This window comes from Denticeps clupeoides, unplaced genomic scaffold, assembly GCF_900700375.1.
Source record: "Denticeps clupeoides unplaced genomic scaffold, fDenClu1.1, whole genome shotgun sequence".
Classification (NCBI taxonomy): Eukaryota; Metazoa; Chordata; class Actinopteri; order Clupeiformes; family Denticipitidae; genus Denticeps; species Denticeps clupeoides.
In genome coordinates this window covers 5273-23404 of record NW_021630095.1, presented here as the reverse complement: position 1 = coordinate 23404, position 18132 = coordinate 5273, and the positions used below count along the sequence as shown (strand labels likewise).

Sequence of the window (18132 nt, the reverse complement as noted above, 5' to 3'; positions counted from 1 at the left end):
TTTTAAAGCCACAGGGAGCCGTGGGTGGCCAACCTCCTGGTCTACTGTCTAAGAGGATTTTTTTTAGTGATATTACTGTTTATTTCATTTAACACGACATTATTTGATCGTTTCGTGATGAACGACGGCTGAAACGGTGAGAATATCAAACATTTACCCAAAACCGAATTGGAATAAATCCTGACGTTTGTGAGTGAGTGCAGCAATAATGAGTGGAGCCGGACTCGGGGCTCGTGATCATGTTTTATTGAGAAGAGCGGGTACGTATGTAGGTATGTATGTACAGACAGGCGGCAGCGGTGGCGGAGGTTTCCTCAAGCCGCCTGCGCTTCCAGCCTCTTCTGCCTCAGCCGCAGCCTCCTCTCCCTCTCGTACTCCTTCATCCTCATCACGTAGCTGCAGAACAACACAGACACATTTGCAGCATTTATCAGACGCCCTTATCCAGAGCGACTTACAATCAGTAGTTACAGGGACAGTCCCCCCCCTGGAGACACTCAGGGTTAAGTGTCCTGCTCAGGGACACGATGGTAGTAAGTGGGGTTTGAACCTGGGTCTTCTGGTTCACAGGCGAGTGTGTTACCCGCTAGGCCACTACCACCCAGACACGCTCAGAAGCCCACAGCTCTGCTCATTTTCACTGTGTTCATAGGAAAAGGACAGTGAATGGGGCCTAGTGGTTAAGGAAGTGGCCTTGTAATCAGAAGGTTGCTGGTTCGAATCCCACACACTGCTCGCCAAGGGTGATGGTTAAAAGCAGAGGACGCATTTTTTTTTTTTCTGTACACCGTGTGCTGCGCTGCAGTGTCTGCAATGACAATCACTTCACTTTCACTTCAAAAAGACAAGTTTTACTTTTTTTTCGGGGTTGAATGTTACTGGTGCAAGGCACATCATACAGACAAACACCCAAAACTCTCTGGCCGATGCGGCATCCCCGTTCTTTTTATGCCTGTGCAGGTACAAACTCGACATTGACCAGATTTGATAGTTACGTCTTTGAGTCCAGAGGATTATTTCATCCCCCGGATCACCAAGCAAATCAAAAGTGCAAACAGTAAAAACCAAAAAAAACACCGCCTCACATGCGGTTTTCGTACCACTGCCATAGTGGAATTAATAAGGGGCACGGGTGCGGTTCATTTCCTTACCGTTAACAAAACCCACTAATTATTAAGATTGAGCGAGCGGGATCAACCTTACGCAGGATTTAATGAATAATGCTCCAGGTTTCCTTCTTTCACTCGCTGCCACAGACACGGCGAACCCGCATCGGAGGGTTGCCGGTTCCAACCGCCGAGGTGCCACCGAGCGAGGCACCGTCCCCACACGCTGCTCCCCGGGCGCCTGCCCACTGCTCACCAAGGGTGACGGTTAAAAGCAGAGGACACACTTCGTTGTGTCACCGTGTGCTGTGCATCACAATGACAATCCCTTTCGCTTTTAGCGTATGTAGCACTAGCACCAGCCCACCATGACCAGGAACGTGTAAAGGTCGGCAGGTCCGCAATACAATTTCTAATTTTCTTTTAAAAATGACCAGGACAATTGAATAGAATAAGAGAGAGAAGTGTTCGCATCACTGCAGTTTCTCACACACACAATCTCAATATTTGCCGAACGGATCTCCGGAGCGGACTTACTCCTGGTGCTCGCAGTAGTCCCAGTCGTGTCGCTCGTGCTTGCAGGCCAGGAAGTTGGGCCAGTTGTCCCTCTTGCACTTGAGGAACTTCATCAGGTGGTGAGCGCAGTAGTCGCGCTGCTCCAGCGGCAGCATGGCCAGATTCATCTGCTCCTGGGTGGCAACCATTTCTGACCAAAGGAGAAAAAGGATGAGGTCACCCATCAGGAAACACAAGACACAATTAAACAAATGCAAGATGGTAAGGAAGCGGCCCCGTAATCAGAAGGTTGCCGGTTCGAACCCCGATCCGTCAAAATGCCACAGAGCAAAGCACCGTCCCCACACACTGCTCCCCGGGCGCCTGTCATGGCCGCCCACTGCTCACCAAGGGTGATGGTTAAAAGCAGAGGACGCGTTTCGTTGTGTCACCGTGTGCTGCGTTGCAGTGTCTCACGGTGACCGTTTGCTGCCATGTGTCCACGTTTCGTGCTGTGAAGTCTGTAAAGTCTGAAAGGGTCTGAGCTCAGGAAAACACCGCCAATTCATCGCAGAAGACCTTGGACACTTAATACAGGGTTCTCCAAGTCCTGAGCAAAAAGCAGAACTTCCACGAGTTCCAATATAAAGAAATGTCCAATATAACGTTTGGCTGCAGAGCAGAAAAGGGCATTTAACGTTTTTTTTTTACAATTGAAAACCGCATTTACGTCGTTGTTGTTGAATATCGGGCAGCTTGGCTCCATCCCTGGCATCCTCTACACGCATCATATTTTTGCACCAAATTCTTCATTTTCAAGCCGAATCACTTGCCTGGCATGTTTGGTAAGTTAGTGAGTGTGAGAACATTGACACAGACTTCGCGTTCCAGAATGTTGCGTTTTTTTTAGAGCGGAAGAAAGACGCATAAACACACGTCAGGTTTCGGCCGCTGCACTAAAATTCCCCGATAATTCCCTGTCTGGAAACGCGCCTGTGGGGACCCTGTTAAAATATCATCATCTTTTAATTATAAAAACCAAGTGAGCAGCAGTTAGCCACGTGTAACATTGTTAATTAGTGAAGTGATTGTCAATGTGATACGCTGCAGCACAGCACACGGTGACACAACAAAAGGTGTCCTCTGCATTTAACCATCACCCTTGGTGAGCAGTGAGCAGCCATGACAGGCGCCCGGGGAGCAGTGTGTGGGGACGGTGCTTTGCTCAGTGGCACCTTGGCCACAGTAAAATACTTCAACAAAAAAAAAAAGACTAATCAATCACAAAAACTACTAAATTACATTAATGTGAGTAAATGTAATTTGTTACTTTCCACCTCTGATCTAGACTCATCTCTGTCTTGGAGACCAGGTGGTGGAATGAACTTCCACTAGATGTACCACTAAGGATCTTCAAATGCTGTAAATGTATTCAAGGAGAAAAGCTCTTTTTGGAAACAAATTTCTGTTTGATTTTTTAGGTCTCAATGATCAGTAGGTAAATAGAGATAAATTCTCAGTGATAAAAAAAAACAACCAATACAAACTGCACCTCAGCGGCACCTTACACTTACAGCATTTATCAGACACCCTTATCCAGAATGACTTATAATAAGTAGTTACAGGGACAGTCCCCCCTGGAGACACTCAGAGGTAAGTGTCTTGTTCAGGGACACAATGGTAGTAAGTGGGATTTGAACCTGGGTCTTCTGGTTCGTAGGCGAGTGTGTTACCCACTAGGCTACAACCACCTTTGGCGGCCCGGGATTGGAACCGGCAACCTTCTGATTACCTTCCTCACCCGCTAGGCCACCACTGTCCCACTTTTATTAACCAAAATTACCACGTCCAGTTGTTTAAATGAACCCACAGCGCGGATGATAATTATGATCATTTATGGGAACCAGAAGACCCGGGTTCGAAACCCAATTCCCACCATCGTGTCCCCGAGTGTCTCCGGGGGGGGCGTCCCTGTCACTGCCGATAAATATTAAACGCACCTCGCTCCTTCCGCTCCTCGAAACCGAGCATCGGGTCGAACTGGAAGGGTTCGGCCGGGTCGGGCGTCGTGTCCGACTGGGTGACGTAACTCCGCACCAGATGGGCACCCATGGCGGTTCGAATGAAAGGAAAGTCCTTCTCCGGGCGTCGTCTGTCTTCTAATGTCGCAGGTCCAGGTCGCCTTCCATTCGGTCACCTCCAAAGCGAAAATGACGGACTCGTTTCCGGTCTAAGCAGGAAGTGAGCGAAACGCCGTCGCCCGGAAACAGAGAACGGCGCACATTGGTTCCGGCTGTTTAATAAAGTTTCTCAGGTCAAACAGAGACAGCAAATGGATCTTAAGCAGCATTACCGGCATAAGATGTTTTTTTTTCTACAGTAGTGTCAATTTTTATTGTCACTGCCTATTTGTTTCAAATGACACTTACAATTTAAGTGCTTAACGAATCCAGGACGGAATAACAAGTCAATATTTCACACACACGTGAGAAAGCGCTTCTCTGTTTTAAGTACCCACACCTTCTGCTCACAGGCCTAAGAATAGTCAACTAGGATAACCGTTAAGATAGCGTTTTTTGGAGCTTATCACCCAACTCGAGCTATCAGAGATTTTCATGACATTTGGACAACACAATGCTAACAATATATATTTTTCACTATATCGCCCAGCTGTATGTTCATCTGAAATCGCTGCTAATCGGAGCATCACACTGAAGATCTTCAGACTGTTCAATCACAGCCGTCACTGACGGCTTTAGAACGACGATTGAAGGCGATTGATTAGTAGAGGTCTCATTGGTAGAGGTCGTCGTCTCCATCATCTCTGTACAGACCGCCTGACCCTCCTTGGCCTGACCCTTGACCTCCACTCGGCTGATTGCTTGAGGGAAATCTAAGGAGAGTAGTTGGCTTCATACTTGTTGAATGTCCATAAGTACAGGGTGGGCCATTTATATGGATACACCTTAATAAAATGGGAATGGTTGGTGACATTGAACACATTTTATAAGTGGTCAGAAACTTGTAAATAACTCATGAAAGAATATGTTACAAATGTGTTTACATTAAAACCAAGCACACCATTGTTTTTCTTATGAAATTACCAATAAATTTGATGTGTCAAATGACCCTCTTCCAATTGAAAAAACTAAAGTTGGATCCAAGATGGCCGTCTTCAAAATGGTCACTATGGTCACCACCCATCCTCAAAAGTTTGCCCCCTCACATATACTAATGTGCCACAAACAGGACGTTAATATCACCAACCATTCCCGTTTTATTTAGGTGTATCCATATAAATGGCCCACCCTGTATATTGTGTATTTGTGGGGTGTAAGGGTACCTGAAGTTGCCAAAGCCCCTGCTTTGCTGCAGAGTTTGGGCGAACATCTCATATTTGCGGATGTCGTTATCACTGACGGAGCGACGAGCAAAGCGCATGGCCTCTTCAAAATGGTCCTTCCTGATCTCAGGGACAGGGTCATCGTCCTCATCCTCAGAGAGAGAGAGAGAGAGAAAAAACCCTTGAAGTCCATAGGCCTACTTTGTCCTCCATCTCCAGCTGAAGCTGACTGAACGGAGAAGGACATCATCTACCCGTCCATCACACACTGACCATGGCCGTGTCTGGACGGCCCTGCCTGGCCCTCTCTGCCCGGATCTCTGCCTCGATGGCCTCTCGTATGGCCAGTTTACAGGCACGCTGGCAGATCTCAGTCAGGTCAGCTCCTGAGAAGCCCTCGGTGATACGGGACAAGTACTCCAGATCCACGCCCTGGACACACAAACACATGCTATTCTTTTCTGTTTACTCGTCATCAGACGCTAGTTAAGACTCTTGGTTTTGGTGATGGTGTGACACGGACACGAGCGACTGGAGATTTGCGGAGGTTGGCCCGGAGGATGGCGGTGCGGGAGGGGTTGTCTGGCAGGGGGATGTAAATGAGCTGGTCCAGCCGACCTGGTCTAAGGATGGCTGGATCGATGATGTCCGGCCTGGGGAGAGAGATAGAAAGAGGAAGAAACAGACAGAATTTCGGTACGTCTCTCTCTCTCTCTCTCTCTCTCTCTCTGTCTTTACACACCGGTTGGTTGCACCAATGATGAAGACGTTCTTCTTGTTGGTCATGCCGTCCATCTCTGTCAGGATCTGGTTTATGACTCGGTCAGCTGCCCCACCGGCATCCCCGGCCCCGCCCCCTCTGGCTTTAGCGATGGAGTCGAGCTCGTCAAAGAACAGAATGCAGGGCGCCGCCTGACGAGCCTGGGATCGCCACGGAGATGCACAACGGTGACCCCCCCCGCCTTCCTACCTCACCGACACCGCCGCCCTCGCATGCTTTACCTTGTCGAACACGTCCCTGACATTCGCCTCCGACTCTCCGAACCACATGGTGAGAAGCTCCGGGCCTTTGATGGACACAAAGTTGGCTTGGCATTCGTTGGCGATGGCTTTAGCCAGCAGCGTCTTTCCGCAGCCAGGGGGCCCGTAAAACAGGACCCCCCGCGACGGGGTCATGCCGAACTTGAGGAATTTGTCGGGATACTCCACCGGGTACTGTACAGGGGAAACGGCCGGGTGAGTTTTGGCCTTCTTTTGAGGCGGTGAGTGGAACATTTTCCAGATCTGACCTGGACCAGCTCCTGCAGCTCCCTCTTCACCTCCTCCAGACCCCCAATGTCCTCCCAGCTGACCTGAGGGACCTCGGCCACCGTCTCCCGCAGAGCGGATGGGTTACTCTGACTCAGGGCCCACTGAGAGTAGTAAAAAAAAACACATTACTATTCGGAATGCACACGTATGTGACGCCGGCCATCCCGGTTGAGGCTGGATTTACCCTGAAGTCGTCCATGGTGACCGCAAGAGAGTTGAGGAGGTCGGCGTCGATGGTGTCGTCTTCCAGGTCGATGAGGGTCATCTTCTTACGGATGGCCTGCAGTGCTGCCTCAGAACACAGGGCAGCAAGGTCTGCCCCAACGTGGCCGTGTGTTTCTGCAGCTATCTGTTCAAAGAACATAGGTCAACGTGCACACACACATCAGAAGCGAGGTCGCGTTTTGTCATGGTTCCTCACCCTTTCCAGGTCAACATCATCAGCTAGTTTCATGTTCTTGGTGTGAATCTGCAGGATCTCCAACCGACCGGTTGAATCAGGGATCCCGATGTCGATCTCACGATCAAATCTCCCTTAAATTCAAAAGACATGATGTATCACGCCCCTCACCAACATCTCACCAACATCTAGGTTAACCGCTAGGCCAGAAGATTCATTTGATCTTCTTCGCAAGTACCAGTCTGTACCAGTACTCGTTGGTAGTAGCCTAGTAGGTAACACACTCGCCTATGAAGCAGAAGACCCAGGTTCAAATCCCACTTACTACCATTGTCTCCCTGAGTAAGACACTTAACCCTGAGTGTCTCCAAGGGGGGACTGTCCCTGTAACTACTGATTGTAAGTCGCTCTGGATAAGGCCATCTGGTAAATGCTGTAAATGTAAATGTACTGGTCTTCCTGGATGGGGGAGATGTTTAAGGAAACATCAGACTTAAATTCCGTGTTCTTTGCTTGTAAGACAATATAACAATTACAAAAAATATACATGTACACTGCTTTTTTTTTTTTTTTTGCTGTTTGGCATGATGCTTCTGGACTTTGCAGTGCTGCTGCCACCCCTCGAATCATTGGCACCGTGGAACATGTTGGTGCTGCCAAACTGAATAGGTCGCTTTCACAGATCGATACCCGAACCATTTATTTGAATTATTATCTGACCGATATAGAATACAGCCGTGCATACGTATGTAAACGGCAAGCTGTCATTTCCGTTCTTCTGCTGAGGTTCCTCACCTCTCACCAGTATTTCATGGCAGCATTGTATCTCTGATTTGACTAATTATTATTATCATCATTATTGGGGATGCATATTCTCACCAAAGCGGCGCAGTGCTGGGTCCACGCTGTTGGGTCTGTTTGTGGCTGCCATGACAACAACATGAACTCGTTGCTTCAGGCCATCCATCAGGGTGAGGAGCTGAGATACGATTCGCCGCTCCACCTCCCCATGGGTCTGAACTCAGACAGAGCACAGCACAGATGTCACACACACACACACACACACACACACACACAGGCCCGAGCCACACGGAAATGCTTTTCTGTAAAAACGGGTTTTTGGTTTCTACAAAAACGTTAGCTGAAATGTTGTCGTCCACACGGAGATGCAGAGAACGTCCCGAAAGCTTTTTCAATCCCCCTCCACACCTGTAGATGGCGCTATAACTCCCCGTTGTCCTTGTTCGGTGTCTCTCTGCGGTGAGTTAAACATGTTGTCGTTCTCCAGCCACGTCTTTTCGTTAGAAATGTGCACCGTAGAGAGGATTTCTCGTAGCTGCTGCAGCACAACCACCAACGTGTTATCCGCCATTGTTGTATGCAGGTTTTGGGGTTATAGGTCAAGTTGGAGGTTGGGCAGATACGTCACTCTGGAACTTGTTTCAGAAAATAACTGTTCTGGGTCCCCGTGAAGACGGAAGGCCAGATCAGATCTTCAGAAAGTCTAACCATGCATCCGTATTTTAGGGACTCCTTTGAATTCACCCTGTGGTGGTGGTGGTTGTGGATGTACGTGAAATGCCCCTGGTCCTAAAACAATCACACTACACCTTCTCTCTCTTGGGTGCAATGGCGTCCAGCTCATCGATGAAGATGATGGCTGGGGCGTTCTTTTCTGCCTCCTCAAATGCCTTGCGCAGGTTACTTTCTGACTCCCCGGCGAGCTTACTCATGATCTCCGGACCTGAGTGGCCAAACACAGCACCGCAAATCGAGATGAGCGCCACTGGAAACTGGGAACAACGGGCACTTTTCTTTATCAAATCTGAGCAGCCAGAGGCTCTGAGACTTCTCACCGTTGATGAGGAAGAAGAAGGCTCCGGTTTCATTGGCAACAGCGCGGGCCACCAGCGTCTTTCCTGTCCCCGGGGGTCCGTAGAGCAGGATACCCCGCGGGGGCTGAAAGGTTTAGAGTACAAAAATAAGCTTTCTGGGTGAACAGCCAGTTACAGGCGGAACAGCAAGGAACACAAGACCGTGATGTAAGTGACAACCCAACCAACTGGGGATGCATGTGAGAGTGTATTTTTGGTTAAATGTGGAGGATTGTGTCTGGAAGGGCGTCCGGCGTAAAACCAAAACCAGTTGTGTGGACAGTTGATCAGTTGTGGCGACCCCTAATAGGAGCAGCCGAAGGTTGACGACAATGAAAACGGTATGGTCGGCTGGGGACAGTAAGAGGCGGAGGGCCAGCCCCATTCTAGCATGCCCTGTGGACAGAGTGGTGGCAGCGAGTGACAGCAGAATGGTAGCTAAACTGCCCCCCCCCCTGGATCTGATAACACATTCATGTACTAACAAACACACACATCCAGTACACTATAGTGTTTATTCTTATATGCAATATGTGTATTAATCTTCTATGTACATATATACATATTCTTTATTTCCATACACACAGATGTAAGTTTACATATTTACATATATAGACTTATATGAAGTGACACAGTGAAATGTGTCCTCTGTATTAAACCATCACCCTTGGTGAGCAGTGGGCAGCCATGACAGGTGCCCGGGGAGCAGTGTGTGGGGACGGCGCTTTGCTCAGTGGCACCTCGGTGGTACCTTGGCGGTTCAGGATTCGAACCGACAACCTTCTGATTACGGGGCCGCTTCCTTAACCGCTAGGCCACCACTGGCCTAGTTCAATAGACTCATATATATTTATATTTTCAGTTGTTCAGACAGTGATTTTATAATGTACTTTTGACACTGGTATAGTTTTTAAGTTCTATTGTCCACTTTCTGCCGTGACTATGCAAATATCCCACTTGTGGGCCTAAGAAAGGCAAATTACAATTTTATTGTATCCTACCTTATCTACAGGAAACATTTTTTAACATGAATCAGTCTCTGCACACTTATGCCTTCATCGTACCCAGTCTCCAGAGATGGTCAGTGCCATAAATGAAGGAAAACCCAAGTTCTCACTGTAAGAACATCCCCGTGAAATGCATCACCAATGAAAATGAGTTCCTCCACTCGTTCTTTCAGGCTTTTCCTTTCCCATTTTTCCTAAGAGAACAATTAGTCAGACTGGCAGCTTGGTTGGTGGGATGGATGGTACCTCACCTTCACACCTATGGCCTTGAAGAGACCCGGATGTCTGAGTGGCAGCTCCACCATCTCCTTGATCTGGGCCAGCTGTTTCCGGCAGCCGCCGATGTCATCGTAGCCAATGTCATTCAGACTCTCCTCTTCATCCTAAAACAAGGCCACCATCACCTACTCTATTTCTGACATGCAGACAGCGGGTATAAAAAACGTATTCTCATCTATAACCTAAACGGAGAATCGCACGGAGTCGTGCCTTCCATATGCTATAATGCTAAAGAGGACACCAAGCAAAGTCAACTAAAGAATGGCTTCACCTTAAGAAAATTAGGGTTTTGGAACAGCCCAGCCCGAGTCCAGACCTAAATCCAATAGAAAATATGTGGGGTGACCTAAAGGGGGCTGTGTACAAGCTACGCCCTGACAATCTGACAGATTGGGAATACCTTCGCAAGGAAAAGGGGGCAGATATTGTGAAGTCAGGATGTGTCATGCCGATAGAATGGCACCCAAAAACTGTGACCAAGATGAGTAAATTCTGTCGAAAAGTTAAAAGGTGCAAACCAGCTCCTTGCTTTTCTTCTGCTACTTTCTGTTCATCAGTCGACTTGGGAAAGGTTAGAGGGAAAGGTTTTTGAAAAGATTTATTTGAAGGGAGCGTCTACGGTTTTCATGGCGTTGAGCAAACAATGGGCCCAATGGGCTTCTGATAAATGCCGTAAACAAGTTCGGCGTCAGCCCTCAGGACGCACGGACACACCTCTCTCTTGATGGCCTCTCCCTCGCAGTGGATGATGGTGTCTGGAGCTACGATGCAATGGGGGGTGGGGTCCGTCTCGACCACTTTGAATTCCACGGCCCTCATTCCACCTCGCACCAGGAAGATGTCGCCTGCGCCGCAATAACGAGAGCAACAACGGCGTAAACAGAAGATGAGCTGGGCTTCACTTACGCAGAGAACGACGAGAATACCCTTGTGAACCGGTCTGTAGGCTTCCAGGAAGTAGGGTTTGAGGAAGACCTCGAAGAGGTTTCCCGTCAGGCCTTCTATGGTGTCGTCAATAGGCAGAACGTGGATTCGCTTCCCGTACTTGACGTCTGGGCAGGCGTGGATACTGTTGACACACCGCACAGAAGGGATTCTCCGTTTATAAGCACGTAAACACACTGCGGTCCCACAACCTCGTGATTCAACCCAAAAGCACGAGAAAGAAAAATTATACAAGGACTGACGACAAAGCATGCACGCTTGATTACACACATTTGTCATTTCAAAAATGAATTGTTATTTGTGTGTCAACTTTTATGATGCTTTACATTTGTTAGCTTATTTAGACAATGTTAAAATGCTTGTGAACTTGATATATTTCATTAGCATGATGACCAAGCTCACCCAAATTGAGTTAGTGGGTGGTTAGTGGGTTCTTAACACATGAACGTTAGTAGTTAGTAGCACGGTAAGCTATTAGCAATTAGCAGTTAGCCACATGACGGTTTCCTTATGGTAGTGGCTAGCGGCTATGGCTAATAATAACGCCTCTCATTTTCTCAACAGGTCTCGGTGGCCTAGCGGTTAAAGAAGCAGCCCCGCAATCAGAAGGTTGCCGGTTCGAATCCCGATCCGCCAAGGTGCCACTGAGGTGCCACTGAGCAAAGCACCGTCCCCACACACTGCTCCCCGGGCGCCTGTCATGGCTGCCCACTGCTCACCAAGGGTGATGGGTTAAATGCAGAAGACAAATTTCACTGTGTGCATCATGTGCTGTGCTGCTGTGTATCACATGTGACAATCACTTCACTTTGTTCTTGTCGTTGAGGACAAGACGATTCCTCTCCTATTATGTTGCTGTCCGGCAGTGGGGGATTAAAAGTACCGTATGGAATAAAACAACCTTGCAGGACAACACAGTGGAACAGAACAATGCAGTAGTGATGTTGATGCGGGGTAAATGGAGCGGAATAATGGGGACAGGACCCCATCGAAGCAAAACCCCAAAATGCCCCCGATGTGACGTTGGTGTGGCCTCCGTGTGTTCTGTACCTAGTGACGTCGCCAAGGCGCACGCGCAGGTTGTTGCGTATGACTCGGTTCATCCGCACCCTCTCGTCTGCGCAGGACTCGTCCGTCAGGACGATGCAGACCGTCTGCCGCCGCTTGCGTCCTCGCAGGACAACGGTGTCCCCGCGAAACAGCTGCAGCTGCTCCATCTTGGCCTGTGGTCGAGAAAAACACAAAAACTGGTTCACGTTACCTTTCACACACAGACACACACACACACACACACTCTCACGTGTATGTGTGTGTGTGTGTGTGTGTGTGTATAAAGTATGGTTGACATCAAGACTTTTCTAAGATTGAACCCAACCCCCGCCATGCCTACCTGTGAAAGGCAGACAATGCTGTTGTCCTCATTTATGGCCTCGTCCACGATGAGCCTGTTGGGTCGGACCTTCTGCTTGAGGATGGCGGTGGAATAATCCTCTGCCTTCGGACTACACCGCACACAGAGGACAGCTTCTCTTATAACATATAAATACATACATTTGCCATCTGTGCAATGAAGACGGGAGGGGATCAAGCTGCCTTTCCAGACCTCCTGACAACAAAGGGGAGCTTTGTTATCAGAAGGTTGCCAGTTCGAATCCCGACCCGCCAAGGTGCCACTGAGGTACCACTGAGCACACACACTGCTCCCCGGGCTTCTGTCATGGCTGCCCACTGCTCACCATGGGTGATGGTTAAATGCAGAGGACACATTTCACTGTGTCACTGTGTGCTGTGCTGCTGTGTATCACAATGACAATCACTTCACTTTCAGCTTTAAACTATGAACTGTAGCCAAGGTTGTTGGCTGAACATGGATAAAGATTCTGTCATTATTATTATTATAATGGCTGTATAATTGTTTCCCTGTAGAGGATTTCAAGACTGTTTGAGTGGGTATTCATTTGCATTAATTTCTTTGTGTCATAATCATATATATATATATAAATAAGAAATGTTTGTAGAGTCAATGGTTTACCATCTGTAGATTTCACTGGAAACAGTCTTTTATCTGCCAGAATTGTTTTTTCCATTTCATTTTACATTCAGTTTGTATGCAAATTAAGCCAAACAGTCCTGCAGCATAGACAGAATGTTTTGACCCCCAAATTTGGACTAGTCGTGTTCTCCTCAAATTCAGTTCATTACTTTCAAGAAGCCCAGGTCCTGTTCTGCAGTGTTATAAGTAATGTCTGAACTTGTCACGGTGGCGTTGCGGTTCTAGAACAATAGTAACCATAGAAAAGGGGAGGTTGAAAAAACGTTTACGTTTATGCGTGCTTATTGCATTTACATTTACAGCATTTACCAGACGCCCTTATCCAGAGCGACTTACAATCAGTAGTTACAGGGACAGTCCCCCCTAGAGACACTCAGGGTTAAGTGTCTTGCTCAGGGACACAATGTGTTTTGGTTCACAGGCGAGTGAATAATAATAAAGTGAAGTGATGGTCACTTGTGATACACAGTGCACACAGTGAAATTTGTCCTCTGCATTTAACCCGTCACCCTTGGTGAGCCGTGGGCAGCCATGACGGGCGCCCGGGGAGCAGTGTGTGGGGACGGTGCTTTGCTCAGTGGCACCTCGGCGGATCGGGATTCGAACCGGCAACCTTCTGATTACGGGGCCGCTTCCTTAACCGCTTTGCCACCACTGCCCACTTTACCCACTTGGCTACTAGCACCCTGAAAAGTGCTTATTGCACTTTTTGCGGTGTAAATCAGTAGACGGCAGTGCTGGCCGACAGGGTACCGGTGACGTGGGTGCAGGCGCCCCTTCCCAGTACAGGTGATGGGGGAGGACGCTGTACGCCGGCGTTCCCCGCTGGCCTTTTTTCACCGCAGAGTATCTGACAGTATAGACGAACTCTTAAAATTCTGCAGACAATCGAGATCAGCGAGGAGTAAACACAGCAGCACGCATCCACGTATTTACTTTTCACCACACACACACACACACACACACACACACACACTCCAGCTCCTGTTTCCCCATGTGACGCAGGTCTGTTTTTAGCCGTGTGCGCTGTGTTGCCGTGTCATTTCTCCATAGAACGCAAAGGCCAACAACACACACGTACGAAAAAAACACACAGACACACACAGACACACACACATACACACACTCCCCCGCTACTCCAGATGTGCACTTTCTCGGTGTTTCTGTGATCCACATTGTAACTCTTCCAACTTGCTGGCGAGAGCACGGCCTCCTTCGTATTCAGCTTCCTGATGTGCGGAATACCGAACCACCGAGGAACCGCGGATCTCCTGGGCTCCACGGACGGGTTTTTTTTAACCAGGAGCTTCGCTACCGCGCAACATTTTACATCTGACGTTGAGGGTAAAACTCACTCTGGCGTCCCGGTGGCAGGCATGTTGGTCCAGACTCTGTGGCTGCGAGGTTCTGCCGTCAGGAGGGAGGGTTAACCGTGCTGAGTGATCCCTGCTGGTGGATCTCTCTGTGCCGAGGGGTGTGGGGGTACGTACACACACACACACACACACACAGAGAGAGAGAGCTCCGGATTCTGAGCCAGCCCATATAAAATATCATACCAGTCTGCACCGAGTCTGGGACCATAATACCACAATTCCATGCTGCGGGGCTTCGGCACGGACCACAGATACTCAAGAACAGGGAATCTGAAGGCCAAGTCAACAATCATCATCACGTCCCTCAAGCTACCCACAGGTGACAATGCACCCCCCCCTGGCCAGTGTAGAAGGGCTTTGATGCTTCTGCACGTGTCAACGTGTTGCACAGCTGAGGCGAAATTGAAATACAAAGAAATCCACACAAAAAAAAAAAATCCATATTTAAAAAAAAAAAAAATTTATTCATCATTTTATACAATACAAAAACGAGCAATGACACAAACACAGATGTGCAACAGACGTTCTTGTGGAACATCTACTTCTAAAGGGGAATGTACCTCGTGATCCCAAAACTACCGTGAAGACGCAGCTTCACGAGTCGGTGGGAAAAGCATTCAAGGAAAAGGGTGGGAATTCCCACTGTGGAATTCCGAGCTCTCGGGATGCACAGATCATGACATTCTGGGCAATGGATTCACATAATGTACAAAATGAACAAAATATTCGATCGCCTGCTCGACTTGAACAGACCACAACTGGCCGCCAACCTTTATAAAACGCAGAAGTGACGTGGAAACAACGCGTCTGGGCAAAGGCTCATCAGAACCAGGATAAACGAAGAGAGGGAGATGACAGCCGTTAACCCTGTATAAACCTTTACTTTTTAAATCAGGGTTACGTGGGCTTCCGCTCGGACACGTTTTCTAGCGACCCCACTGGACCCCCGAGCTCCCTGAAATCCTCCGGATTGACCACAGAAAAAAAACACAGAGCGCCGGGGGCCATCGTCAGATGTTCCTGAACGCTGGTGTGCATCCAGGTTCTCAGAAGGTTCCGTTTCTTCGCTCTGGTTGGCCCTGGTCGTCCCTGAGACAGAGACAAATAACGACTTGGAGCTCAACTTCATAAAACCTCTAACAAGCACACGTGTTCGCCAGGAAACGCGACGTAAACCCGGATTAGAGGTGGAGTGACGAGCTCACGATGGCGAATACCAACATCACGTCGGTTCTGCAGGCAGTCGGGCCGTCTCTCACACCGTCACGACCTCGTCCTCTCACGGCCAGGTTGAACTTCATTCAACCATCGGTACCGATATCGATTCGATTTGCCAGAGGAAGTATTGTGATATATGAAATATTGCTACATGGATATCCGCTCCACCTCTAGCCCGCGTCCGTATCTCTGGAGGCTGGCGTCGGCCCGGCTGCGGCGGCGAACTTGTCCTCATCATCCCGAGGACGGGTCCCGGGTTCCATACGCCAGGCATGATGGGAAGATGTGCGCGTAAATAAAACGGCCAAAATGGGTTTCAAAGTCCACAATAAGAAAACACTATATACAGAAGATCAGGTGTCCCACAGCCCACCGGACACGTGGAAACCATCAGAGCTTTCTTTATATAAAAAAAAATTATAATAAAAATGCTGGCGAGAGATTAGGGCCAGGCATGCAGTCTTAAAAAAAACAAAAAAACACCAGAGACAAACAAACATACAACTGTTGGGGTCCAACCGGGACCCCCCCCCACCTCCAACCGAGCTGCTGGTGGGTTGAAAAGTCCATGACTCGCTTTGCGAGGAGATTAATTCATACATGTACGTACAGGGTGGTGTGGTCCATCAGGGTAATAATTATTAAAAAAAAAAAAAAAAAAAAAAAAGTTTTTTAAAAGTTACATTTTTTTTTTCCCCCAGACATCCAAAAATTATTTACATCCATTTGAAAAGCATCCCAGATTCAGAAAAAAAAAAAAAAAAAAAAAAACGACATTGTGCAAAAAGGTACCAGCTAAAAAAAAATAAATACACATGTAAATGGAAGCAGAGGATCCACCATCCTGCTGTCAAGTCTGTGCTGATTGGCCGGTAGCATCCGTAAAGCGGGGAACGTCCCGGTGTCCCTCCATGCGTAAAGTAATCCGTGGAACACAATATATCCTTTAAAAAAAATGCACCATAAAAAATTCCAGTCTTTATCTTCAGAAGTGTGAAGGAGGCTGGAACGTTCCTTATAAGGACCAGTTTGTGTGTGTGTGTGTGTGTGTGTGTGTGTTTGTGTGTGTGTGTTTGCTTCGGTGCTCCTATACAGGGATTTGGTGGGTCCAGATATCAGAGGGTCTACAGACATTCATCGTGCTGTGCTGTAGTGCGTGTCTGCGGACGACGTGTCCATCAGCAGAAGTCCTCGTCGTCCTGAAAGTGGGTCTGCTGCAGGACCTTCACGTGGCGCTCGTAGATCTTCAGGGCGGGGCCCAGCCTGATTGACAGGCCCGTCAGCACGTCGTTGCGCTGCATCAGGAGGAGGGACTTCCCGTCTATTTCCTAGTAAGGAAACACGAGGAGAGGTCAGAATTCAGACAGCAGACTCGTCCATCATAATGAAAAAGGTCCCCGCTCGTGAAACCGTGACTCTGTGAGATGATTTGACGTTAATACGAGTTCCCCGGGCCTGTGTACGGTCCTGCAGTGGCTAGAAATGGCGATGGGCGTAAAGAGTGTTCACCGTTCGTAGAGCGGCAGCTCAGGAGGTCGGATGTGCAATTTGTCCCCTTATGACATCATAAGGGGAAAGGTTACCTCTGGTTAAAGGTTACCCCTTCCCCTAAAACATGATCTCCACCGACAGTCGTGGCTTCCAAACATGCGAAGCGTTTCGGTTGCTCGGTGATCGGATGTAATTTTTATGTCCGTCACGCGAGACTCTGAAGAACCAGCGGGTTCATTTGATTTTTTCTGGAAAAACGCAGACGCGACTTCCTGTCTGCGCCAAACATTGTTGTTGGTGACGTAATTTTCGCGGGCGCCCGCTCAACTTCTATTGGTCGCTCTCCTCCTTGTCCCGCCTCTCTCCTCCTCCTGGGGAGTCTCGTTGTGGGACTGGATCAGAGTGGCTGTAATTCTGCACCACAAGACTTCGGGTACAGAATTAGGAAAAAAAAATAAGGAAACCCTGGCCACGCCCACACTCTACTTCGGGGGACCAGAGGCTCACCTGGGTCCTGAAGGCGACCGCTTGCTCGGGGAAGCCGGCGGCCGTGAAGTACCGCACCACGTCTGCGACGGTCCAGTCGGCCGGGTTTAAGCTGCTGCTCTCGCTCTTCACAAACCTGCAGCGCGGCACAGGAAGGGGGCGGAGTTACAACCACCAACAGAACTACGACGACTAGTCCTCCCGTTCCTGCACATGGGTGGTAGCCGCCTAGCGGGTGGTTAAAACCCCACTTACTACCACCGTGTCTCTGAGCAAGACACTTAACCCTGAGTGTCTCCAGGGGGGGACTGTCCCTGTAATTACTGATTGTAAGTCGCTCTGGATAAGGGCGTCTGGTAAATGCTGTAAATGTAAATTCACGGTTATATGGTCCTACAAGTAAGGAATAAATAACAAAACATAAATCTGAAATTAAAATGCGAAATTATCGGGTCGTAATCGATCGATATACAGACGGCAGCGACCGATGTCAGAATCGAGAAAGCCGGATCGGCGCCACGACTGCACTACATATCCCCCCCTTCCCCACTCACAGTCCTCCGTTCATCCCCCTTTCCTCGGGTGGGCTGGTGTCCCGGGGCGACGCCGTGGGGGTCAGCAGGCAGGAGGACACGCCCACTTCCACCTTGCACACAGAATCTGAAAGAGCGCGTAGGTTCATCAGCTGACAACATTAACACAGAGAGAGAGAGAGAGAGAGAGAGAGCGATAGAGATGGAGAGAGAAC

The 18132-nt window shown here is 48.7% G+C and overlaps 3 protein-coding genes across 7 annotated transcripts in view; all 3 read right to left on the bottom strand.

The window, feature by feature from the left end:
• Positions 1-224: 224 nt before the first annotated feature.
• Positions 225-3834, bottom strand: LOC114783403 (NADH dehydrogenase [ubiquinone] 1 beta subcomplex subunit 7-like). Its single transcript, XM_028968880.1, has 3 exons — positions 3602-3834; positions 1644-1812; positions 225-396 (listed from the first exon to the last, which is right to left on the bottom strand). The coding sequence occupies exons 1-3, from the start codon at positions 3711-3713 to the stop codon at positions 315-317; spliced, it is 363 nt and encodes a 120-aa protein (XP_028824713.1). The 5' UTR covers positions 3714-3834; the 3' UTR covers positions 225-314.
• On the bottom strand, positions 3766-14326 carry LOC114783402 (transitional endoplasmic reticulum ATPase). Of its 5 annotated transcripts, none has more exons than XM_028968875.1 (18): positions 14169-14318; positions 12151-12289; positions 11811-11983; positions 10742-10884; positions 10530-10660; positions 9788-9919; positions 8512-8614; positions 8266-8399; positions 7535-7670; positions 6677-6789; positions 6440-6604; positions 6234-6356; positions 5947-6159; positions 5687-5865; positions 5468-5597; positions 5218-5376; positions 4945-5096; positions 3766-3894 (listed from the first exon to the last, which is right to left on the bottom strand). In XM_028968875.1, the coding sequence occupies exons 1-18, from the start codon at positions 14189-14191 to the stop codon at positions 3795-3797; spliced, it is 2448 nt and encodes an 815-aa protein (XP_028824708.1). In that variant the 5' UTR covers positions 14192-14318; the 3' UTR covers positions 3766-3794. The 5 variants fall into 5 exon arrangements, with proteins under 5 accessions (XP_028824708.1, XP_028824707.1, XP_028824709.1 ...); XM_028968874.1 differs by lacking the exon at positions 3766-3894 and adding an exon at positions 3913-4494; XM_028968876.1 differs by lacking the exon at positions 3766-3894 and adding an exon at positions 3913-4494 and having other exon boundaries at positions 12151-12366; positions 14169-14286.
• A 1852-nt stretch (positions 14327-16178) lies between these two features.
• LOC114783396 (sterile alpha motif domain-containing protein 13-like) overlaps positions 16179-18132 on the bottom strand; it is a 2942-nt gene continuing 988 nt past the window's right edge. Inside the window, exons 2-4 of the mRNA XM_028968869.1 lie at positions 17939-18044; positions 17406-17520; positions 16179-16735 (exon numbers count right to left, since the gene is read on the bottom strand). Of these exons, the coding sequence (XP_028824702.1) occupies positions 16586-16735; positions 17406-17520; positions 17939-18044 (371 nt within the window). The 3' untranslated portion in view covers positions 16179-16585. The remainder of the gene's footprint in view (positions 16736-17405; positions 17521-17938; positions 18045-18132) is intronic.